This window comes from Sarcophilus harrisii, chromosome 1 (genome assembly GCF_902635505.1).
Source record: "Sarcophilus harrisii chromosome 1, mSarHar1.11, whole genome shotgun sequence".
Lineage (NCBI taxonomy): Eukaryota > Metazoa > Chordata > Mammalia > Dasyuromorphia > Dasyuridae > Sarcophilus > Sarcophilus harrisii.
The window spans coordinates 287374912-287400553 of record NC_045426.1 but is presented as its reverse complement, the minus strand read 5'-3'; the positions used below and the strand labels follow the sequence as shown (position 1 = coordinate 287400553).

At 41.7% G+C, this 25642-nt stretch overlaps 1 protein-coding gene across 1 annotated transcript in view; it reads right to left on the bottom strand.

Annotated features, from left to right (window-relative positions):
• PGM5 (phosphoglucomutase 5) overlaps positions 1–25642 on the bottom strand; it is a 288406-nt gene that overhangs the window by 229343 nt on the left and 33421 nt on the right. The window contains exon 6 of the mRNA XM_031943510.1: positions 25110–25264. Coding sequence (XP_031799370.1) covers positions 25110–25264 — 155 coding nt within the window. The remainder of the gene's footprint in view (positions 1–25109; positions 25265–25642) is intronic.

The following is a 25642-nucleotide window of genomic DNA, read 5'->3' as shown; positions in this document are numbered from 1 at the left end:
CTTTTTAAAGTTTCTCACCTCCATGTGACTCATGGGAACATTTACAATCTTGATTCCTCCCTGGGAGAGTGGGACCTCTCTAAGTGGGAACAAGCTAGTCTTTGTGGTGAGTGGAAAGTTTTCTTGATCCTTTAATATTTGCTTAAGCTCCCTCTGAAGAAGGTCAGGAGGATAGGAAATAATTAATGGTTTTAAATCAATTGATCTCCCTTCTTCATCTCCCTTGGTGTGGAATTGAGGAAAGGAATTCTGGAATGAAGGCCTTAGGAGCAGTGGTCTGCTGCGGGGCATAGGGAGGAGGCAGTGCCGAGAAGGGGTCCCAAGGATAAAATTTCTCTGGCTCCTCTCCATCCTCCCTCAAAACCGATTGTTCCACAGTTAGCAACCACAGGGCAGCATATTCACTTCCCTCAGAATTAACAGGCTCTTTTGAATTTACATACTGATTAAATTTTTCCAACACCCAAATCTCAAAAGATCCATATGTTAGCCAGAAGACATTTCCTTCCAGTGGGGCGCTTGCCCAAACAAAACAACAATATGTAATCATTTTCTTTTCTTCCTTCCCTATACATTTTGGTACATTCTCCAAGATCTTAAGCCCACTTTCTAGAGTGCTATCTTCTAGGATATTATATTGTTTCTCAGGGCCAGCTACTTTAGATTGTTCCTTTCCTATGATTCAGTTTCCTTGTCCTTTCTAATGGAAGACTCACCTGATCTTATCAAAGGAAAATAAGAAAATCCTAATGGACTGAACTGCCTAGGATTTCCTCAATATCAAAGAGAAATTGCCTAAATTCTCCCAATTCCAAACCCAGTCATCCAAATACCTCACCAGTTTTGGGCAGAATCTCTCCTCCCCTCATCAGTTAGGTTTTTTAATAGCTTTTTACTGACAGAAACATATGCATGGGTAATTTTTCAACATTGTCCCTTGCACTCACTTTTGTTCCAACTTTTGCCCTCCCTCCTCTAGGGATGGACCTCCTCCCCTAGATGGCAGGCAGTCTCATATATGCTAAACATGTTAAAGTACAATATACAATATATGTGTATAGATCCATACAGTTCTTTTGTTGCACAAAAAAAAAAAAAAAAAAAAAAAAAAATCAGGCAGAAGGTAAAAATAAGCTGGGAAGAAAAACAAAAATACAAGCAGTCCACATTCATTTCCCAGTGTTTTTTCTCTGAGTGTAGCTGATTCTGTCCATCATTGATCAATTAGAACTGAATTGGATCTTCTCATTGTCAAAGATATCCACTTCCATAGAATATATCCTCTTATAGTAGTATTGTTTTTGAAATGTATAATGATCTCCTGGTTCTGCTCATTTCACTTAGCATCAGTTCATGTAAGTCTCTCCAAGCCTCTCTGTATTCATCCTGCTGGTCATTTCTTACAGAACAATAATATTCCATAACATTCATATACCACAACCATTCTCCAATTGATGGGCATCCATTCAATTTCCAGTTTCTAACCACTACAAAAAGGGCTGCCCCAACCATTCATGCACATACAGGTTCCTTTCCCTTCTTTAATATCTTTTTGGGATATAAGCCCAGTAGTAACATTGCTGGATCAAAGGGTATGCACAGTTTGATAACTTTTTGAGCACAGTTCCAAATTGTTCTCTAGAATGGTTGGATACAGTTTTCCTCTATCCCCTCTAACATTCGTCATTATCTTTTCCTGTTATCTTAGCCAATCTGGCAGGTATGTAGTGGGTATCTCAAAGTTGTCTTAATTTCCCTTTCTCTGATCAATAGTGATTTGGAACATCCTTTCATACGAGTAGAAAGAGTTTCAATTTCATCATCTGAAAATTGTCTGTTCATATCCTTTGACCATTTATCAGTTGGAGAATGGCTTGATTTCTTATAGAGTCAATTCTCTATATATTTTGAAAATGAGGCCTTTATCAGAACCTTTAAAAATGTTTTCTCAGTTTATTGCTTCTCTTCTAATCTTGTTTGCATTAGCTTTGTTTGAGTTAATTTTTTAATTGTACTAAGTTTATTTATTTTTAATACATATTGCTTTATGAATAATATTGAGAGAGAAAAATCAGAGCAAAAGGGAAAAACTATGGGAGAGATTTAAAAAAAAACACACACAGAAAAAATAAGTGAATATAGCATGTGGTGATTTACATTCACTCTTCTTAGATCTTTTTCTGGATGCAGATGGAATTTCTGTCCAAAATCTACTGGGATTGCTTCTAATCACTGAACCACTGAGAAGAACTAAGCCTTTCATAGTTGATTATCGCATTGTTATTGTTATTGTGTACAACACATTCCTGGTTCTGCTTAATTTATTCAACATCAGTTCATGTAAATATTTCCAGGCCTTTCTATAATCAGCTTGTTCATCATGTTTATAGAACAATAATATTCCATTACCTTATTCAGCTTATTTGTTACCTTATTATAGCTTATTATACCTTATAGCTTATTCAGCTATTCCTCAATTGATGAGCATCCAGTCATTTTCTAATTATGTGCTACCACAAAAAGAACTGCTACAAACATTTTTGCACATGTGGATCCTTTTCCTTCCTTTATGATTTCCTTGGGATACAGACCCAGTAATGGCACTGTTGAGTCAAAGGATATATACAATTTTATAGCCCTTTGGGGATTCCAGATCACTCTCCAGAATGGTTGGTTTGTTTCACAACTCCACAAACAATGAATTAGTAGTATTGATGAGAGTAAAACTCTGTATGACCTGAGTGAGCCCTGTAAAATTATGTAAAATTACCAAAAAAAAAAAAAAAAAAAAAGTCTCCTTTGATCTACAAACCCAAATGGTCTTGCATCCTCCCAAAGCAAGATAAGCTTTCTTGGGGGAAGTCACGACTCCAGGCAAGATTTCACATTCACTTGAGAGTTCCCTTAGACTCATGCATAAAATAGGTCTTCAGAAAATGACTCTTTGCAGATCACTTCATTCTTGAGAATGATATGCCTGCCAAGAGAATTCCTCTAGGTGTTTCTTTAACAATAAAGCTTTTTACCATAACCTCTGGGTTTAGGGAATTCCTTGCTTTGAACTCCTGCCTTGGAGAATGGAACCCCATCCATTCCTGCCTAATTTCTCCATCAGTACCCTCATCTGTCATCATTTGGTGGCCCTTCCATGGTGGCCATCCACAAGGGTTTTTCCAGCTGAGGTAAACCATACCATCCTTTTTTAGAGGGGTATAGCTCGAATTTCCCAGGGCATGTGAGTGAAACTGTCTAGAGCCTTGCACTCATGCAGATTTGTCTCTCTGAGACAGACAACCTTCTGTGGGATGAGAAATAGCCCTCTTATTGAGGAAAGCTTTTGTCACATCTTTCTGTCTCTTTGGGAATGCCTAAAGCAAGCGAGAGCTATAGAATTGGGAAAGTTTGGAGCTTGTGGCAGGATGGGTCAGTTTCCTTCCTCCATTCCTAAAAATTCTCCCTTAGGCTGTGTCTTAAAAAATAGAGACAAATTCAGCTTGAGAGAGATTTAAAATCGAAAAAGTTCATCTATTTTTGCAATACTGTCTGGCCACAGTATAAGTTAGACAACCAGGAGGCATGGCCAATTAATGGCTCAATCAATTTCACTACTATTAAAAAATTAGATTTATTTTGCAGGAGACAGGGTAGATGGACCGAGGTTCCCCATGTTCAGGGCTTCATGGGTCTGTCTCAGGATCGTAAATTAAGATTAAGTTGTAGAATGTTGTTACTTAAGTTTACTGTGGGGGAACTGGAGATAGACACTGATCCCCTGAATGATCCCCTCTTTTCCACTCCTTTGGGGGTGCAAGGTGCATCTGCCCTCCAATATGGCCCTCAGAAAGATGCTCCCGAATCTCCTCCAGAGCCATCCCCTTATCAGATGGGGGACCTTGGATCCCACACTATCCAACTCCCCTCTCCCCCAGAACCAGTCTCAGGGACTATCCCACTCCTTAGTCCTTCTCGAATGAGAAGCAGTGCTCAACCTGCTCCTTCCCTCCTCTTCTGAGCCTCTTTCCTTCTCTTACACCTCCCCACAAGACTGATTCAGTCACAGCTGCTCTCAGGACCTTGATTTGGCTACTTCTTCTAAACTCTGCCCCTTGAGGGAAGTGGCTGACGGGGGGTGGGGGTGGGGTGGGGAATCTTTTAGAGTGCAGATACCCTTTTCCATGTTGGATCTTTCCAAATTAAGAAGAAATTGGGCAGGTACTCTGAGGATTCCACCAAGTATATTGAGGGGTTTAAAGCTATTACCCTCCAATACGATCTGTCCTGGGGAGATGTTAATATCATTATCTCCTCTCCTTGTACCATAAAGGAGAAAAGGAGGATCTGGTACCTGGCTCAGAAGTTTGGAGATGACATGGCTGCCTCTTCCCCTGGTAGATATCAAGCAGAGGCCATAGCTGTGTCCATCTCAGACCTGTGGAACTACCAGGAGGGGAGCAAGGACAGAAAGAAGAGGGATCATCTCTTAACCTGCCTCATTGAGAGCATGGAAAAGGAGATTAAGAAGCAAGTTAATTACAACAAGCTTAGAGAAATCATCCAAACAGCTGAGGAAAACCCTGCCCTCTTTCAAGATCGCCTTGTAGAGACCATGAGGAAATATACTAATCTGGACCCCATTTCTCCAGAGGGGACCACTGTCCTTAGCATGCATTTTATCAATCAGTTTTTCCCAGACATAAGACGGAAGCTACAGAAATTGGCTCTAGGGCAACCATACTCCCATGACTCAGTTATTGGAAGTCGCCTTTGGAGTATTCAATAATAGGGACCAAGAGGAGGATCGAAAGGCCAGAACAAAGAGCAAAGAACAGGCCCAGGTTCTGGCTGCCACTATTTCCAAAGAGCCCAGGGCTTGTACTTTAGGTGCAAAAGGCAAGGCCATTGGGCAAGGAATTGCTCTCTGAAAAGTCAGCCTCCAGGCCCTTGCCCTAGATGCAAACAGGAAGGACACTGGAAGAGCGACTTCCCAGAGAGCTTTAGAGCCACTGCTTGCACACACACACCGCCACCCCCATCTCACCCTCTAGGCTTCTCAGGACCTGGACTGATGAAGCCCAGGGTTTGCCCATGGCTCCCTTTGCTCCATCCCACTGCCGAACCCAGGGTCACTTTGGACATAGCAGGTATGCTCATCTCATTTCTCTTTGATCTGGGGGAGGAAGGAGGGCCCTTGGGTCCCACTCCTCCCTCCCCAAAAGGTTATGGGAATTGATGGAGAACACCAGACCTGCTTGTGATGCGGAAAGATTCCAATCTTTGATTCCCAACCCCCCCCTAGCTAATGTAAATTACCTTTTGACTCACAAATCCTGGTCCCTTTGAATTCCAATAGAAGATTGGGACCTGTCCCAGCCCCACCTGGATCTGAGCCAACTTTGGGGCTATACCCCAAAGCCCCTCGAGCTAAGTCTCCGACTTAAAAGGACCACACTGGGAACCCCTCTTTGCAGAGATTCCAAACATGGTCGCCATGTGAGGACCCTCTGTCCACTGGACCCTCTGTCCAGTGCCCTCCTTATCTCTACCTTCACCTATCTCCTACTTCTAAACTCAGTAATAAACCTCTTTTATTAATCTAGCTCTCCGGGCCAATAATGCTTTTATTGGGAATTCTGCGCCGCTACTAGACCTCATATACCACCGTATCCTTGCGCCGAATCCAAGGGAGTTTCAGGGGAACTCTGTTTGACTCCCTGTACCCCAAACCTGCCACTAGACCTTAATTAAACCCTAATTTCATTTAGGTATCCCAAATGTAGACCTCAACATGTGGTCTACACCTCAACATTTGGTTCCTGACCTCAACATTTGGTTCCCTGACGAAACGAACACCGGAAGCTAGATAATTTGGCAACCAAACTGAACCCCAACCTTTTTTGGGGCACTCAGAACCAATCTGGGTTTTGAGCTGTTCAGGCAATATTCTTCTGGGAAGAATCTGCGTTCTTTCTTTTGTTTCTCTCTCTAAAGGTAGTGGGGAGAATATCTGCGTTCAGTCTCACCCTATTTGACTTTCAGGTGAAAAAGGCCTCTATTCTTACCAGGCAATCCGGAACTCTGGATAAGGTAAATGACTTTTTTCTTTCCTAATCTTGCAGTGGACGCCCAACGCCCTCAGGTCGGGCTTGGGTCGTAGGTGGGAGCTCTAAACTCTGGCACAATTCTTGAGGAATTGCTGCGGTTTGACAAAAGGCTTCTTTTGTAGGCTCTCTGTCTCTAAGAGATATGAGAGAGGCTGCAAGGATTTGGAAAACTAAACATTTTTACCTCTCCACAATCTAGACACTCCCCTGCCTCTAAAATCTTTCCTGGAGCAGATTCTTTACTTGAAGAAACTCCCTCTGTCCAAATCCTTTCGAGAGACAAAGGCCCTTCCTTTGCATCTCAAAGCATTTCTAATCTTTTTTTATCACTAGAAAGCCCTGCTCTCTGGCAGGGACTCCCAGACACGAGAGGAAGTGTCTCTTTAACACCCCTCCCCCCAGACCAAAGAGACACATGGCCATTCTGGGGACCCCACCCTTCTCGGGGGTCCCAGGCCAGTGCTCTCTTTGATCTGTGTTGGGGAGATAACTGGAGAAATGTAAGAGGAGTCGTGTTTGAGCCCTTCTCCCACTCCACTGTTAAATGCAATGAAGTTTCTAATGGTCAGACCCCAGCCACGAGGAGAAAGGTCCCTGACTTGGGGTGAAGTTAGAGAATGTCTCTGTCCATGGCTGCTACTCCCTGGACAGGGGTGAGCAGTCTCTCCTTCAGGTCTTGCTCTCCCAGTAAGATTTGGGGGTTTAGATGAGCTGCCCCGCCCTCAAGTTCCTGAGCGGAGTCACCAGAGGAGCCCTCACCATTCGGGACACACCACGCTGGGTAAGATGGCATCTCTTTCTTCCCTACCCTCGCTCTGGCCTTTCCTCTCCCCTTCCATGGAGTGGGAAGTGTAGAACTCGAGGCCTGTTTCAGACCTCTCCCATGTGGCTTGGCAACCTGCTGTTTAAATACTCCTATCCTGTCACCTTCTTGGGGTACTGTACACAGTGGGGAGATTGGAGACTCAATTTTAATCTCCTCAAATCTCTGGCAAGGTTTTAAGAACTTTGCTGGCAATCTGAATTACCTGGCTCTTAAAGCCACAGCTTCCAGCCCTCTGGAAGCGTGCTCAGCCCATACATTTTAAATGGGACTCAGTTTCCCTGATTTGGTCATCCTGTGTTAGAGCAATGCCCCCTCCCGGCACAGCCTTCTAACTGTAGAAGCCTCAGAATTACTCTTTTGCATGGAGACTGTCTACAAAGACAGGGGATTTTAAACTGCTCTTGGTTTTTTTCTTAGCTTCAGGGCACTACTTAAAACTTAAAACCTTTTCTCAGCTGCTTGTGGAAAGATAACCTAGGTAAACCAGGCTAGGTCTGTTTCTCACTTTCCTACCTAACCCTACAGGTGGGAACTCTTACGCTCCTAATTTTCTCAGTCCTAAAACCTTTTGCTCTTAGCACACTCTGTTCTATTTTCTGGATTGGCATTTGATGTCCCTGCCAACAATTAAAAGGTTCTTTTCTGGGCTCCAACCCTGGCCAGGTTGCAGCTTCAAGAAAGACCTTTGGAATGATGGCTGGGGAATAAAATTCCAGGTCGAGGCAAATTAAACTCTATAGAAGATGGCTTTTTTTTTTTTTTTTTTTTTTTTCTTTTCTCCCCTCATTCCTTGACTGCAGCAAGAAATGAGTTAATGGGAGAAACTGAAGCCATTTAAAAATTCGGTGAACGCCTTTAGGAAAGAAGTCTGTCTTTCTTGTCTGTGCTTTTCTCAAGCTCTCTAGACTTGTACCCTGTTTTCCCTCCCCCATTCCTTGAGACACTACGGCTCAGGGAGGGGGGGGCTATAGAATATGCATACTGTCTAGAGTTAAGTGAGGAGCCATTGAAATGGAGATCACACCCACTCCTACTACACCACACCCACTCCTAGCACACCTCTCCTTTGCTACCTTGCCCTCAGTGATGGTGGCCCTCTGAGGAGGTTTCCACTGAGGCAAGCCCACCACATCACCCTTATATAACCGGGGGCGGCTCAAAGTCTCGAGCAAATTTGAGCTTGCTGGCAGACTCCGGGAGTCTTGGGGAAATTAGTCGCCTACGAGACGTTGTAGGGACGAAATCCTGGTTTTTCTTTGGCAAACGGCCTTCTAGGAGGCCCTTTGTGACACATTCTAGAGACGTCTATGAAGGTTACGTTATAGAATGGGAAAGTCTTCGGGTTTTGCAATGAATTGACTTCCTTCCCCCATCCCTGGAGATTTTAAACTGTCTCAATGCACTGGGCTTGAGAAAAATGCCTTAATCTCAACACCTGAATTCTGAATAGATTAGCTGAATTCCAATCTCTCTCCAGACAAGTCCATCCTTTAAAGTGTTTTTTTTCTTTCTAATCCTGGGACTGATTAACACTTGTGCCCTCAGGCAAAAGCGGCGAGCCAAAACACACCCAGCACACTTGTTTCTTTTAAAGCTGAAAAACTGAACCTAATGAAACCTAGGACCCACCCACCACCTCAACTTTTTCCGGGGTCCAAACCTCAAGGTTTCTGCCACTGCTGCTAACAGCTGTTTGTCGGTTTCCCTTTACCTCCAACCTGAGACTCTCAGCTCTTTTCTTCTCAGGGCAACTTCTGCCTCCTCAAAAAAACACTCGGAGCAGAAGCGCCTTTTAATACAAATCTCTCCCAGACTTAGGCCTGTAGGTGTCCCAGAAACTGTCCGAGGAGACCCCAGTCTCTGTCCTGAGTTAGAGCAGGAGGAACACTGGAGAAACTGCGTCACACCACAGGGGCTGAATTGGTCCCTGGCGTCCTGCTCCCCGGTAGGGAATTGGGGTCTAGCCCTGTTTCCCCTTTTATCCCAGGACAATCCCAACACCTCAGGGGCCGGTAAGCTGGGTTGGCAGTGCTGAGATACTTTATATTCCCTCTGACCCCTTCTACCCCTCCCCCATAAGAGTGGGGAAAGTGGGGGAAGGCTCAAGGTCTTTTCTTATTAAGGAACCAACTCTTTTTAAAGAAAGGCAGCATAGTTAAAAGATTTCTAAGAGCTTAAATTGCATTCTTATCTTGACTAGATGTATAGGCCTCTTGCCTACCCTGACTTATTAGTCCATACCCTTTAATACCAACCCCAGGAGAAATTAGCTTTCCTGGAAATTAAGAATGAAAGGGCTACTACTTAACACTTTTTACTATAGACAAATAATCTTTTGCTCCCAGCATTTTCTCCTACTTCTCCTTGTTAGATGGGCCATCAGCGTTCTTACAGGCAGCCCACAGAAGGGACTGATGCATTTCCTGCTGCATCTCCATCCTGTATGACACCCCGGGTTTAACCTGCTCCCAAGATCTGGGCTTCAATCTTTGGACTTGCAATTGCCCTTCAGCCTGGAGAACATGGGACAACTGACTGGGACAAACACCCCTTAAATGCCCTGCTGCCATCCCCAAATCCCACACCTCACGCCTCACCTCCTGGCATGAACCCCAAATCTCTACGACCCTTGCCAGCTCGAAGCAGTTAAGAGGAGATCAGCGCCCCTTTTCCGACATGCCTTTGGAGGTGACTGCTTGAGGGGGGGATGAAGAGGGGACCCCTGAACTTGGAAAATCTTGGAAGGAGAAAATCTTCAATTTTGTCTCAATAACTAACTTTGCCCCATGTCTTTTTCCTTAAATGAATTTAAGTTCCAATTGCTTGAGGGGGGAATGATGCGGGAAAGATTCCAATCTTTGATTCCCAACCCCCCCTAGCTAATGTAAATTACCTTTTGACTCACAAATCCTGTTCCCTTTGAATTCCAATAGAAGATTGGGACCTGTCCCAGCCCCACCTGGATCTGAGCCAACTTTGGGGCTATACCCCAAAGCCCCTCGAGCTAAGTCTCCGACTTAAAAGGACCACACTGGGAACCCCTCTTTGCAGAGATTCCAAACATGGTTGCCATGTGAGGACCCTCTGTCCACTGGACCCTCTGTCCAGTGCCCTCCTTATCTCTACCTTCACCTATCTCCTACTTCTAAACTCAGTAATAAACCTCTTTTATTAATCTGGCTCTCCGGGCCAATAAATGCTTTTATTGGGAATTCTGCGCCGCTACTAGACCTCCCACCGTATCCTTGCGCCGAATCCAAGGGGGTTGCAGGGGAACTCTGTTTGACTCCCTATACCCCAAACCTGCCACTAGACCTTAACTAAACCCTAATTTCATTTAGGTATCTATCCCAAATGTAGACCTCAACATGTGGTCTACACCTCAACATTTGGTTCCTGACCTCAACACTTGGAAATCTTCCTCCTGCCTTGCCAGTTCCGGGACATATTGTTTCTACGTACATTTTTAATTTTCACTTCCTGTCCCACCCCGTTAATGGGGAGAGACTTGATGGTGAAGCTGGGAACCCAATTCTCTCTGCTCAGACCTCCAAATAATCTCTTTGCACTTTTTTCAAGACCCTCCCATATTCCATATGAAATCTGGGAGGACATAGACTCTTCTGTGTGGGATAAGGGCATCCTTAGAAAAGCCAACATGCTCTCACTCTGATTAAGCTGCAGAATCCTAGTGTATTTCCCATACAATATCCAATTAAACAGGAAAACAGGATAGGGTTACAACCTCTGATTGAAAAGTTCCTTAAGTTTAAACTTCTAATTCCCTGCCAGTCTCCCTGCAATACTCTGATTCTTTTCCTCAGAAAGGTGAACAGAAACTACCGCATGGTGGGGGATCTGAGGGCAATTAATGAAGCAATCATTCCAATCCATCCCTTAGTGCACAATTCATATATGAGTCTCACCCAGATTCCTGGGAATACACAATGGTTTTCTACCCTGGATCTTAAAGATGCCTTTTTCTTCATTCCTTTGTATAAAGACTCCAGGTTTCTCATTGCCTTTGAATGGGCCAGGGGAACTCCCCCACCAGTTAACCTGGACTGTTCTGCCTCAAGGCTTTTGAGATAGCCCCCGCCACACACACCTGTTTGGGCAAGAATTAGCTAAAGATTTAAGGGAACTGGAGCTGCCTGGCAGTAGCCTTATCCAATATGTGAATGATATTTTGCTCTGCAGCCCTACCAGAGAGGAGTCCCTCAAAGCAGCCACAAAGATTCTAAATTTTCTATCCTGGCAAGGCTACAGGGTCTCCCTACGAAAGGGCCCACATTGCCCGCCAATCTGTCAAATATTTAGGGCACAATCTCACCCCCACCTCTCGCTCTCTAACTGAGGACAGGAAACAGGCTATCCTAAGACTGCCAGACTCTGCCTCAAAGAAGCAGCTGCGTGCATGGCTGGCTTTTGCAGGATCTGAATTCTCAATTTTCGGATTATTGCCAAACCCCTCTATGATTATATTCAAGGTCCCAATAACCTTTTTCTTTAATGGGGATCTGATCAGGCCAAGGCTTTTAAAACCCTGAAAGCCAAACTGACCTCTGCCCTTGCTCTTGCCCTCCCTCACTTACAGAAACCTTTCATCCTGTATGTGGTTGAGAGGCATGGGCAGGTGTTGGGAGTCCTTACCCAGCCTCTAGGACCTGATCCTAGGCCTATGGCTCATTCCTCAAATAAACTGGACTCAGTTTCCCTAGAATGGCCATCCTGTCTCAGAGCAGTGGCTGCCATGGCCCTATTTATTGAGGAAGCCTCCAAACTGACCTTAGATCATTCATTAAAGGTTCTACCCTCCCCCGAGTCCAGAGCATTTTAGAAGCCAAAGGGCATCAGTGGCTCTCTAATGGGAGGCTTAGTAGGTACCAAGTCCTCCTGTTAGATACCCCTGACCTGACTCTCCAAGTCTGTCATACTTTGAATCCTGCCATTCTTCTCCCTGATGTCTCTCAACTGGGAGAGATTGTCCATAATTGAGAGGAAGTTATAGATTCTGTCTACTCCAGCAGATCTGACTTAAGGGACACTCCCCTTAAGAACCCAGATGGGGAGTGGTTCACAGCTGGATCTAGCTTTCTTGAGAATGGGAAGAGAAAAGCAGGTTATTCTGTGGTGACCCTTCATACTACCCTTGAGACTAAGCCATTACCTCCTGGGACTTCTGCTCAGAATGCTAAGCTCATAGCTCTAACTAGAGCTTTAGAATTGGGGAAGGGGATGAGAGTCAACATCTACACTGACTCCAAATATACTTTTCATATTTTGCATGCTCATGGAGCTATTTGGAAAGAAAGAGGTTTGTTGACAGCAAAAAACTCTCCCATTAAATATGTGAGAGAAATTCTGCATCTATTGCAAGCTGTCCGTGAACCCAGAGAGGTCTCAGTTATGTTCTGTAAAGGACATCAAAAGGGAGATTCACTTCAAGCTAAAGGGAACAGGCTTGTAGATTTAGCTGCTAAAGCTGGGGCCCTTTCACCATTGACTATGGCACCTTTAATTCCCCAGCTGCCTGAGTCTTTTGTTCCTTCCTACAGCTCACAGGAAAAAGCTTTTACAGAGGAAAGGGGGTATATCCTTTCTCCCTCCGGTTGGTTTCAAATGTCCTCAGATCACCTCTTAGTCCCAGAGGCAAGTCAGTGGAAACTGATCTCTGGTCTTCATCAGGCTAAGTTCCTAGGGGAAAATGCCCTCTATTCCCTGGCGACACGCGTTTTCACTAGCCACAAGCTGAAAGAAACGATCAGACAGGTCTGCCAGGCCTGCCCAATTTATGCCCAGGGGAATCCTGAGTGAGCCAATAAGCCCCCACCTCTCCTGAAGCCAGTCCAAAGGAGAGGCATGTACACTGGTGAGGATTGGCAACTAGACTTTACACATATGCCCCCTTGTAGAGGTTTCAAGTTGTTTCTGGTATTTGTTGATACATTCACTAATTGGGTAGAAGCTTTTCCTTCTAGGACTGAGAAAGCTCAGGAAGTGACTAAGTGCTTGTTGAAAGAAACTATACCATGTTTTGGCTTGCCCAGCTTTTTACAGAAGGATACAGGCCGGCCTTTATTTCTCAGGTAACCCAAAGGGTAGCCAAGACACTTAACATTTTCTTACCATCTCCACTCTGCCTGGTGTCCTCAAGCCTCTGAGAAGGTGGAGAAAATGAACCACATGCTTAACAGAGTCCTTACTAAACTATGCCTAGAGATTTGAGAGGACTGGATAAAGAATCTCCCATTGGGTATACTTTAAGTCAGAATTGCCCCCTAGGAGATAATTAAGCTGAGCCCCTTTGAACTTCTGTATGGATGGCCTTTCTTAACCACTGATATCCTTGTGGATTCTGACTTGCAAGGAGTCACTCAGTTTGCTATTCAGCTCAGTGCATTTCAAAAGACATTCTCTGAACTCGCAAATGGGCACCTCCCTAGGCCCTTGGAGGCTCAGGCTCAAATTCCATCCCCTGTCAATCCAGGTGATATGGTGTATTTGAAAACCTGGAAGGCCCAGGAATCCACCCCTTTAGGTGTAAAGTAGAAAGGCCCATCAATGTCATTCTGACCACTCCAATGACAGTTAAACTGGAAGGGTCCCCCAGATAGACTCATATTTCTTGAATTAAAAATGCTGCTTCTGTTCCCTCTCCTTCAGATACCCCAGTATATTCCTATGAGCCCATAGAGGACCTGAAGTTTCTCTTTCGCAAGAATCCTGAAAAATCTCTGCAGAAGGAAGGGTGACATTGTCTATAATCTTCTTCCCTCCTCCTCCTGAGGACACTACTCCTGATGCTCTCTTTCCAGCTTTCCTAGTCTTACTCTGTGGGCCCTCATCAATGGGGTGACAACATCCTGATCAGACTAGAGGACACTAGGGGACTCTATGGTCCCTACTGGCCCCTATACTAACTCCTCTTTTGATTATCATCCTTTTGCTCATCTTTTGCCCCTGCATTTTCAGATTTGCTTGTGAGATTTGTTTCCTTTAGGCTTCGAGCTTCAAAATTCCAACTTCTCCTGCGATCTGGGGATCATGAGACAACTGATGGGCAAACTCAACATCTACTGAATGCTGTAGCTGCTGTTTTCAGATCTCATTTCTCTCATCTAAGCACAACTCCTCATTAGGATCAGCTCTACAAGACCATTTTCAGCGGAAAGTAGCTACAGAAGACCTGAGACCCTCGACCCTTTTCCCAAAAAATTTTGTGTTTGTTACTTGAGGGGGAAGATGATGAGAGTAAAACTCCATATGAACTGAGTGAGCCCTGTAAAATTATGTAAATTCACCAAAAATAAGTTTCTTTGATCTACAAACTCAAATGGTCTTGCATCCTCTCAGAGCAAGATAAGCTTTCTTGGGGGAAGTCAAGACTCCAGGCAAGATTTCACATTCACCTGAGATTTCCCTTAGACTTATGCATAAAATGGGTCTTCAGAAAATGACTCTTTGCAGATCACTTCTTTCTTGAGAATGATATCCCCACCAAGAGAATCCTTCTTGGTGTTTCTTTAACAATAAAGCTTTTTACCATAGCCTTTGGGTTTAGCAAATCCTTGGAGAATGAAACCTCACCCACTCCTGTCTAACCTCTCCATCTGTACCCTCATCCCTTATCAGTACTAGTACCAGTATCAACTGTATTCCAATAAATATGATAATCTAAGTGAAACAAATGAATACTTACAAAAATATAAACTTCCCAAATTAACAGAAGAGGAAATAAATTACTTAAGAAGTTGCATTTTAGAAAAAAGAAACTGAACAATCAATTCCCTAAGAAAAAAATCTCCAGGGCCAGATGGATTTATATGTGAATTCTACCAAATGTTTAAAAAACAATTAATTCTGTTCTAACAATAAGTCAGTAATCTTAAATCTTCTAGCTTTGGAATCTGCCTCAGATTTCCTACACTCCCAATCTAAGAACAACAATCTATCTTATTCTGACCATCAGATAACTTCTGGCCTCAGGATAGTCTCAAAGACCAAACTTCTGAGACCACTCCCTGGTCCTAACCCTATCTCTGAGCCAAAGAATGAGCACATCAATGACAGAAAACTGGATAAAGTTGTCTCCTCTCTCCTAGGACTTTGCTAAATTCTCTTGGAATTTAGTCCCCTTGTAATGGCATTTTAATTACAATAAAACTTTGCCCCTTGACCAAGAAATGAGTTAAAATCTACAAATTCTTTTGAGACACCTCCCGAAACTGGATCTATGACCCCAAATTTTTCAGTTCCCCTTCCCAATCTCAACAAAAGTATTGTGCTAAACAATGGGGATACAAAGAACAAAATAATCGTTGCCTTCCATTAACCCAAAATTTTAACCTCACTCTAATGTAGGAAAAAAAGAATCAAGGCAAATGGAACTAAAAAAAGTCATTCAATTTGAGTCATGAAAATAGAGTGGGAAGAGGAGTGCAGGGGCCAGGGAAGGAAGGGAAAAGAGAATAAACTTTATGTGCACATTCTTAAAGAATGGGATTCTCTTTTCAACAATGAGGAGATTTGGGACGATTTCAATAGATTTGTGATAAAGAGAGGCATTTGCATCTAGAAAGAAGACTAATGGGACTGAATGTGGATCAACAGCATAGTTTTTCACCTTTTTTATTGTTGACTGCTTGTTTTTTTCTATTTCTCATTTTTCTCCCTTTTTGATCTGATTTTTCTTGTGCAGCATCATAAATATGGAAATATATGTAGAAGAATTGCACATGTTTAACATATATTGGATTTATTGCTGTCTATGGGAGGGGTGGGAAAAAGGGAGGGAGAAAAATTTGGAACACAAGGTTTTGTAAGGATGAATGTTGAAAACTATCTTTGCATATATTTTGAAAATAAAAAGCTATTATGTAAAGAAAAAGAAAGGGACCAAATATGACCCTTTTTAAAATAGAAATATGTTTATTAGAAGCCCCTTAAAGAAACTATTGTATCTGATCTCAGACACTTAATACTTCCTAGCTGTGTGATCCTGGGCAAATCACTTAACCCTAATTGCCTCAGCAAAAAAAAAAAAAAATTGTGAACCCCATTTTAGATTGTAAATATTCCAATTGCTGCGACTAGAGTTTGCCAAGGCAAACACAAAGATTGCAAAGAACAAACTTGTTGGGATCCAGAACCCCAGCCCTCCTCTGCCCAGTACCATCTCTTAATTCATCGCCAGGGAATCATATGAGCTCACAGTGCTTGCACTTTATCCCAGTACCCTGAAGTATGTGCCCTATACCTTTAGTGCACAGCAGAGTTGGCGCTTTCACCTATCTTGCTTCACTGCATGCCCAGATGTGCTGGCTCCCTCTCTCTTAGGCTACTTCTCAAGGTTGGAAATCCCATCAATTCTGCTGAATATTGAGTACCAGGTATGTGATGGCGTCTAATTGATACAATCTTTGGCAATGGTTGCCAGTTTCATGAGCTGTTTTGTAAGACTGAAGCTTACTGGCTTGAATGAAGCACCAAAAAAGATTCCTGGTTTCTGATTTTGATTCCTCCAAGACTTCATACTTATCATACATATCATACTTGTTGAAGAAAAAGTATAATAATAAATAAGAATGTTTTTTTTTCTTTTACACTGTAAAAAAGGGGGGGCAGCTAGGTGGGGTGCAATGGATAAAGCACCAGCCCTGAAGTCAGGAGGACCTGAGTTCAAATCTGACCTCAGACACAACACTTCCTAGCTGTGTGACCCTGGACAAATCACTTAACCCCAATTGTCTCAGCCAAAAAATGTTAGTAAGTTCCTAACTGATGACTATATTCATATAAGAGCCCTTCATAAGAGGATCACATTGAAAGCTGATACAAGCTAATGTAACATTTTGGAATGGGGTGAAGAATTTCAGATTAGTAAACCTCCAATTTGTTTTTCTTGGAAAAACATTCCCTTGCAACCCCAAATCGTACTCATCCAGAATGACAAGGACTCAAAAGAATGTTATGTCCATGACTGAAAAACTGTCTAATCTCTCATAAATGGAGACCTCATTTGAGTAAGCAGAAACAAAAGACACATATATAGGTATATAGATACCTTGCCTCAGGGAACTGCAACTGATCACCCAATAACAACAACAAAAAAAGTTTGTCTGAATAATTCATCAGTATCAAGGGTGCTTTGAATTCTAAGATTCTGCACACCTCATATCACACAAAAATATCACTAGTAAAAGGGGAAAGTGCCAGGGACTGTCCCTTTCTTTTACACGTCTGAGGCTTTAGAATTTTAGTCCTATAAATGCCTGCCTGATATTTTCTTGGCAAGTTTATATCATCTTCTTCTTAGCAAATGAACAAATAAATAAATTATATGGCAAACCACAATCAAAGACTTATACTCAGCACTGAGCCTTAAAATATTTCCTTTACCTACAAGTAAGAAATTTACAAAGCATCCATCAAAAACCCACTTGAGAGCTGTATAAGATATCAAATTAGCCAAAACAAATCAGCAAGTCAGAGCCCTACAAAATTCAGAATTCCATCCAGCAAGCACAACAATCCTTTTAAATGGTCACTTACACTCTTGGATAGGCTGAGCAAATATAATAAAGATGACAATACTCCCTAAATTAATCTATTTATTTAGTGCTATAACAATCAGACTTCCAAGAAAATACTTTAATGATCTAGAAAAAATAAAAACAAAATTCATATGGAAGTACAAAAGGTCTAGAATTTCAAGGGAATTAATGAAAAAAAATTAAATGAAGGTGGCCTAGCTGTACCTGATCTAAAACTATATTATAAAGTAACAGTCACCAAAATTATTTGGGATTGGCTAAGAAAAAGATTAGTTGATCAGTGTAATAGATTAGGTTCACAAGACAAAATAGTCAACTATAGCAATCTAGTGTTTGACAAACCCAAAGATCCAATTTTTGGGATAAGAATTCATTATTTGACAAAAACTGATGGGAAAACTGGAAATGGCAGAAATTAGGCATGGACCCACACTTAATACCGTATACCAAGATAAGATCAAAATGGGTCCATGATTTAGGCATAAAGAAAGAGATTATAAATAAATTAGAGGAACATAAGACAGTTTACCTCTCAGACTTGTGGAGGAGTAAGAAATTTATGACCAAAGATGAACTAGAGATCATTATTAATCACAAAATAGAAAATTTTGATTATATCAAATTAAAAAGCCTTTGTATAGTTTTGTTTGTACAAAGAAGGGAAGCAATAAACTGGGAAAACATTTTCACAGTTAAAGGTTCTGATAAAGGCCTCATTTCCAAAATATATAGAGAACTGATTCTAATCAAGCCATTCTCCAATTGATAAATGGTCAAAGGCTATGAAAAAATTTTTGAATGAAATTGAAACTATTTCCACTCATAGAAAGGTTCCAAATCATTATTAATCGAGAAATGCAAATTAAGATAACTTGAGATACACTACAACCTGCATTGGTAAAATGAAGGAAAAAATGATGAATGTTGAGGGGATGGGGAAAATGGGAAGTGATGATTGTTGTGGAGTTGTGAAGAATCCAACCATTCTAGAGAGCAATTCAATTTGCCCAAAAGATAAACTGTGAATACCCTTTGATCCAGAGTTTATATTTTCCCCAAAATGTTTGTGGGACCCTGTTTGTGTGGCTAGAAACTGAAAATGAATGATGCCCCAATTGAGAATGATTGGGTAAATTGTTATGAATGTTATGGAATATTATTGTTCTGTAAAGATGACCAACAGGATAATTTCAGAAAGGCCTGGAGACTTAATGAACTGATGTGAGTGAAATAGGGACCAGGAGATCATTTATACTTCAAAACAAACTATATGATGACCAGTTCTGATGGAGGATCCCGCAACGAGATCAACCAAACATTTCCAATGGAGCAGTAATGAACTGGAACAGCTATGCCCAGAAAAAGAACCTGCAAGATGACTAAAACTATTCATTGAATTCTAATCCCTTTATTTATGCACACCTGATTTTTATTTCCTTCACAAGCTAATTGTACAATATTTCAGAGTCTGATTCTTTTTGTACAGCAAATAAGTTTTTTATGTATACTTATTGTGTATCTAATTTATATTTTAATATATTTAACATCTACTGATCATCCTGCCATCTAGAGAGAGGGTGGGGGGGTAAGAGGTAAAAATTGGAACAAGAGGTTTAATTGTTAATGCTGTAAAGTTACCCAGTATATCCTGTAAATAAAAGGCTATTAAATTAAAAAAAAAAAAAAAAAAAAAAGGATGACCAGCAGGATGAATAAGAGAGGCTTGGAGAGCTAATGAACTGATGCTAATGAAATGAGAGAAGAGGAGATCATTTATATACTTCAACAATGAAACTGTATGAGGATATATTCTGACAGAAGTGGATTTTTCTGACAAAGAGAAGATCTAACTCAGTTTCAATTGATCAATATGGACAGAAGAGTATACCTAAAGAAAAACTGGGAAATGAATGTAAACTGTTTGTATTTTTGTTTTTCTCCCAGGGTTATTTTTACCTTCTGAATCCAATTCTTCCTGTGCAACAAGAGAACAAGAGATATATTGTATCTAGGATATACTGTGATATTTAACATGTATAGGACTGCTTGCCATGTGGGGGCGGGGGTAGAGGAAGAGAGGGATAAAGTTGGAACAGAAGTGAGTGCAAGGGATAATGTTGTAAAGAAATTTTTTTCAAAAATAAAAAAAAAATTTGAATTAAATTAAATTAAATAGTCATATCACTATAGGTCTTTTGTGAAATTTCTAAGGAAGGCCTACAGATTCAGACTTAAATGGAGATTTACTGGGAAGGCCAGGATAAAGCAAAATCAAGAATTAGGAAATTTCCACAACAAAGAGGCCAAATGTGTTCTATTGTCAGAATAAAAGCAGCTTCTCCCAAGTCAGATTCTTGGATTGCTAGTGACTAATTCCTCTCTGGTAAGGCAGCTGCCTCAAAAGTTTTTAGGGGTTAGAGGATAGAGCATCATTCTAATTTGTGGATGTGGAATCTCAGAATCATACTGCAGGAATGAAAGGGGATCTCAAAGAATATCTAATTCTATACTCCTAAAAAAATCTCCTCAACCACACACACAAGGACTCAATGAACCCCTACTTGAAGATCTGAAGAGAGAAGGAAAAAATTATAACCTGAAGCATCCCATTTCACTTCCAGAGACCTCTGATAGCCAGGAAGTTTCTCCTTATATGAATTGAACTTTTTCTTCACTACTACCCATTTCTCTTATGTCTGCTGTCTGGGTGATGCGGATGTGGTCCCTTTAAGATTTCTATCTTTCTGATTCCCAACCCCTCCTAGTTAATGTAATTTACCTTTTGATTCACAAATCCTGGTCCCTTTGAAATCCAATAGAAGATACAGACCTGTCCCAGCCCCCATCCAGATCTGAGCCAACTTTGGGGCTACACCACTGGCCCCTCTAGCTAAATCTCTCATTATAAAAGGGGCCAAGTGGGGACCCCCTCTTTTCAGAGGTCCCAAACATGCTAGCCATATCAGAACTGTCTGTCCACTGGACCCTCTGTCCAGCGCCCTCCTTATCTCTACCTTCGCCTATTTCCTTAATTATGCTTTAACCTTGCTTCCAAACCCAATAATAAACCTCTTTTATCAATCTAGCTTTTTGGGCCGATAAATGCTTTTATTGGAGACTCGCACCACTACTAGATTTCATTTACGGCCGCATCTGGAGCTCTCTTTGACTCTCTGTACCCCAAACCTGCCACTAGACCTCAACTAAACCCTAATTTCATTTAGGTACCCCATAGCTAGACCTCATCATTTGGTTCCCTGATGAAAGAACCTCAAAACTAGATAATTTAGGGACCAACCTAACCCCAACCTTTTCAGGGCACTCAGAACCAATCTGGGTTCAGAATACTGTTCGGACAGTATTCTTCCAGGAAGAATATCTGTGTTCCTTCTTTTGTCTCACTCTATCTCTAAAGGTAGTGGTTAGAATATCTGCGTTCTCATCCTACTTGCATTTCAGGTGAAAAGGCCTCTATTTTTACAGATAGCAGGACTAGGAAATCCGGAACTCTGGACAAGGTGAAAGACTTTTTTTTTCCTTATCTTGCAGTGAACTCCCAAGTCACTAGGGTCAGGCTCCTGTCATTGTTGGAGCTCTAAGCTTGTGCACAATTCTTTATCAATTGCTATGGATTGACAAAAGGCCTTCTTTGGTCTCTCTCTTTGTCTCTAGAGATATGAGAGAGGCTGCAAGACCTTGGAAAACTAAAAGCTTTTACCTGTCTAGACACACCTCTGCCTCTAAAATGTTTCCTGGAGCAGATGCTTTGCTTAAGGAAACTCCCTCTGTCCAAATCCTTTCCAGAGACAAAGGCCCTTCCTTTGCATCTCAATGCATTTCTAATGTTTTTTTCTCTCTCACCAGAAAGCCCCGATCCCAGGCAGGAACTCTGAGACACAAGAGAAAGTGTCTCTTTAGCACCCCCCCACCCCACCCCACCCCTGACCAAGGAGACACTTGGCCATTATGGGGACCCCACACCTCTTGGGGGTCCCAGGCCAGTGCTCTCTTTGATCTGTTCTGGAGAGACAACTGGAGAAACTTAAGAGGAGCTGTGTTTGAGCTCTTCTCCCACTCCATGTAAATGCAATGGAGTCTCTAATGGTCAGGCTCTAGCCATGAGGATAAAGGTCACTGAATTGGGGTGAGTTTAGAGATATGTCTCTCCCCACGGCTGCTACTTCCTGGACAGGGGTAAGCGGTCTCTCCTTCAGGTCTTGCTCTCCCAGCAAGATTTGGGGGCTTAGATGAGCTACCCCGCCCTCAAATTCCTGCGTGGAATCGCCAGAAGAGCTCTCGCCATTCGGGACGCACTGTGCCAGGTAAAATGGCATCTCTTCCTCCTCCACCCTCGCTCTGGCCTTTCCTCCCCCTTCTTCCATGGAGTGGGGAGTGTAAAACTCAAGGCCTGTTTCAGACCTCTCCCATGTGTGGTTTGGCAACTGCCATTTAAATGCTCCTATCCTGTCCCCTTCTTGGGGTACTGTACACAGTGGGGATGTTGACGTGTAGACCAAATGTTGAGGTCTAGATTTGGGGTACCTAAATGAAATTAGAATTTAGTTGAGGTCTAGTGGCAGGTTTGGGGTACAGGGAGTCAAACAGCTCCCCTGCAACCCCCTTGGATTCGGCGCAAGGATACAGCGGTAAATGAGATCTAGTAGTGGTGCAAGTCCACATTAAAAGCATTTATTAGCCCAAGAGCTAGATTGATAAAAGAGGTTTATTATTGAGTTTAGAAGTAGGAGATAGGTGAAGGTAGAGCTTCATAAGGAGGGCACCGGACAGAGGGTCCAGTGGACAGAGGGTCCTCACATGGCTGGCATGTTTGGAATCTCTGCAAAGAGGGGTTCCCAGCGTGGCCCTTTTGTAATAGGAGATTTAGCTCGAGGGGCTTTTGAGTGTAGCCCCAAAGTTGGTTCAGATCCGGGTGGGGCTGGGACAGGTCTGGATCTTCTATTGGAATTCAAAGGGACCAGGATTTGTGAGTCAAAGGGTAATTTACTTTAACTAGGGGAGGTTGGGAATCAAAGATTGGAATCTTTCCCACATAAGGGAGATTGGGGACTCAATCTTAATCTCAAATCTCCAGAAAAGTTTTCACCAATTTTTAAAACTTTGCTAGCAACCTGGACAAGGCGCACCCCTCCCAGACCTTTACCTGGCTCTTAAAAGCTGCAGCTTCCAGCCCTCAGGAAGCATGTTTGTCCCAAACACTTTAAAACGGGACTTGGTTTCCCTGATTTAGTAATCCTGAGTTAGAGCAATGCCTCCCACCACAGCCTTTTAATTGTAGAAGCCTCAAAATTATGCTTTTACAGGCTCATGAGGATTTTAAACTACTCTCTGTTTTTTTCTTAGCCTCAGGGCACTACTTAAAACTTTTTCTCAGCTGCTTGTGGAGAGATAACCTAGCTAAACCAGACTATGTCTATCTGTCTGTCTGTCTCTCTCTTTCCTACCTAACCTTAAAGGTGGGAACTCTTTCGCTCCTCATTTTTGCAGTCCCAAGACCTTTTGCTCCTAGCACACTCTGTTCTATTCTTTTCTGGATTGGCATTCTATGTCCCTGCCAACAATTAAAGGTTTCTTTTCTGGGCTCCAACCCTGGCCAGATTGCAGCTTCAAGAAAGACCTTTGGAATGATGGCTGAGGAATAAAATTCCAAATCAAGGCCAATTGGATTCTTTGGCTTCTCTCTTTTCTCTCCTTCCTTGACTGCAGCAAGAAATGAGTTAATGGGAGAAAATGAAGCCATTTAAAACTCAACTTCAATTCGGTGTACACCTTTAAGGAAAGAGGTCTCCGTCTTTCCTGTTGTCCTTTTCTCAAGATCTCTAGACTTGTTCTCTGTTCTATACTTGGTCCCTGACATATTCTCCCTTGCTCTGTCATGTTTCTACCTCGGTTTCTCTGGTATTATGACTAAAGGAGCCCAGGGGCTATAGAATATGAATACTGTCTAGAGTTAGGGGAGGAGCTATTCAAATGGAGACAAAAGCAAGGTCTTTCTAAGCTAGAAGCAGGATGCCTTATTCTACGCATGCTGTGCATGCTCTTTTGCATTCTGGATAATTAGACAATTAGATCTCCACACTGTACTTCTCAGATGCCTCATTGTGGACAGTGAAGTCTAGTCTTTTAAAGGTTAGGATAGTGGAACAAAAGCTTTGGTAGGTCCTATTCAAGTGGCACAGTGGATGTAAAGCACCAGTCCTGAAGTCAGGAGGACCTGAGTTCAAATTTGGCCTCAGACATTTAATACTTCCTAGCTGTGTAACCCTAGGCAAGTTAACCCCAATTGCCTCAGGAAAAAAAAAAGAAAAGAAAAAGTTTGGTAGCCATCAAAACCAACCCCCTTAATTTTTTTTTATTAAAAAATATTTTTCTCCCAGTTATCTGTCAAGAAAATTTTTGACATTCATTTGTCTCCATTTTAAAGGTAAAACAACTGAGGCATAGAGAGGTTAAGTAATTTATCTATAGTCACATAACAAATAAATATCAAAGGTAGGATTATGAACCCAAGTCTTCTTCATTTGAAGACCCAGTGCCCTATGTACTATTCTGTTTAAAGATTCTGTCAAGTTAAAATTTCAACTCTACAGGAGCATAGTAGATAGGTTTTATTTTACTTTACTTTGAAATTTTGCTTAGTTTTATGAAAGTACTTAATTTTCTAATTATGCAAATCACATGTAAATATCATTGGCTCTCTCTTCCCTCCTCTTCAACCCAATTCCCAAAAGAAGCTTTGGAAACGTAAAGTTTTTTCTAAGGTATGAAAAGTTAATTTATGGCTACCATCCAAACAAATCCCCATTCCAAATTCAAAATCACCTTTAAGAAAATGATGATTTTTAGATCATATCTTAGACACCTTTCTTTTTAAAATTTTATTTAAATTTATGTAATAAAACAAGCATTTCCATAACATAATATAATAAAAAAGATTTTTGTACATGAAACTGAAAATCTATTATCTACAACTTGTTATTCCTTTTAAATATATTATAAAGTTATCATGTAAATTTCTTTTTTACTTCCCTCTCTTCTCTTCCTTGTCTTCCTTCACTTTCATAGAGATGGCTACTATTGAAACAAATACATATATATGTGTAAAATTATTCTATGCATATTTCTATTTAATTTACCAGAGATGCCTTTCTAACATTATTTTCTATGTTTGACCTCTCCTATTCCTTTCTTTCTTCAGCAAGAATTCTGAGAAAGCTAACCCAATTTAAAATGAGACAACATAAATTCATCTTTGTACTTCTGCAGATTGCCAGCCTAGTTTTCCTAGAATCCGAAAGTTTGGGTCAATCTAGCACATTCTCCACCAATTGTCAAGCATAGTACTGACTGAAAGCTGCAGCAAGTGGAATCAATGGGCCTAATAGCCACAAACAGAAAAAATGCAAGCTCTTAAATCCATTCTTTTACATCAGATAATGAAAGCAAAATTCACACAAGTCACCTCAGTCCTATAGTATCAATAAAGTCCATACAATCATGTTCAATGAGTAGAGAAAATGAAATAATAGTTCCAAAGGTATGATTGAAACCTCAAGATTGTAAGTCTCAAAGAATGAAAGCTGTTCATGATGAATACTTCTTCCTTACCTATCCAAGGCTGTGCTGGTTGGCATGCTCCTACCAAATCCTCGAATTCCCATCTGACGAAAATATGGAATGCAAGCGAGGTTGGCAGCGATGATGGCCAGTGAATCAGAAGGACTCACAAAAAAGCCATTTTGGCCTAGAATCATGTAACGGTCCTGTAGGAAGTAAAATATAGACATTACCAAGTAGAGACATCATAGCAATCCATCCCAATTATTATAGCCAGCTGATTTCTTGCCTTTCCTGTGCCAAAAGTATTTGTAGGGCATTTTTTCAGCCCTAATGGTGGCATCTCAGGTTTGCTTCTCAATCCCAGGCTTGCTTAAAGTATTGAGATTTGTCTAACTAAAATCTCTTTGGGAAGAAAGGTCTGAATATACCAAAATGTCAACCAATTCAGAAACACTTATTAAGGGCCTATTGTGCCAAATCTAGATGGTACCCAGATAGTTCAGTGATTAGAGTGCTTGGCTTGGAGTCCGGAATACCTGAGTTCAAATCTGGCCTCAGATAGTTACTTGCTATATGACCCT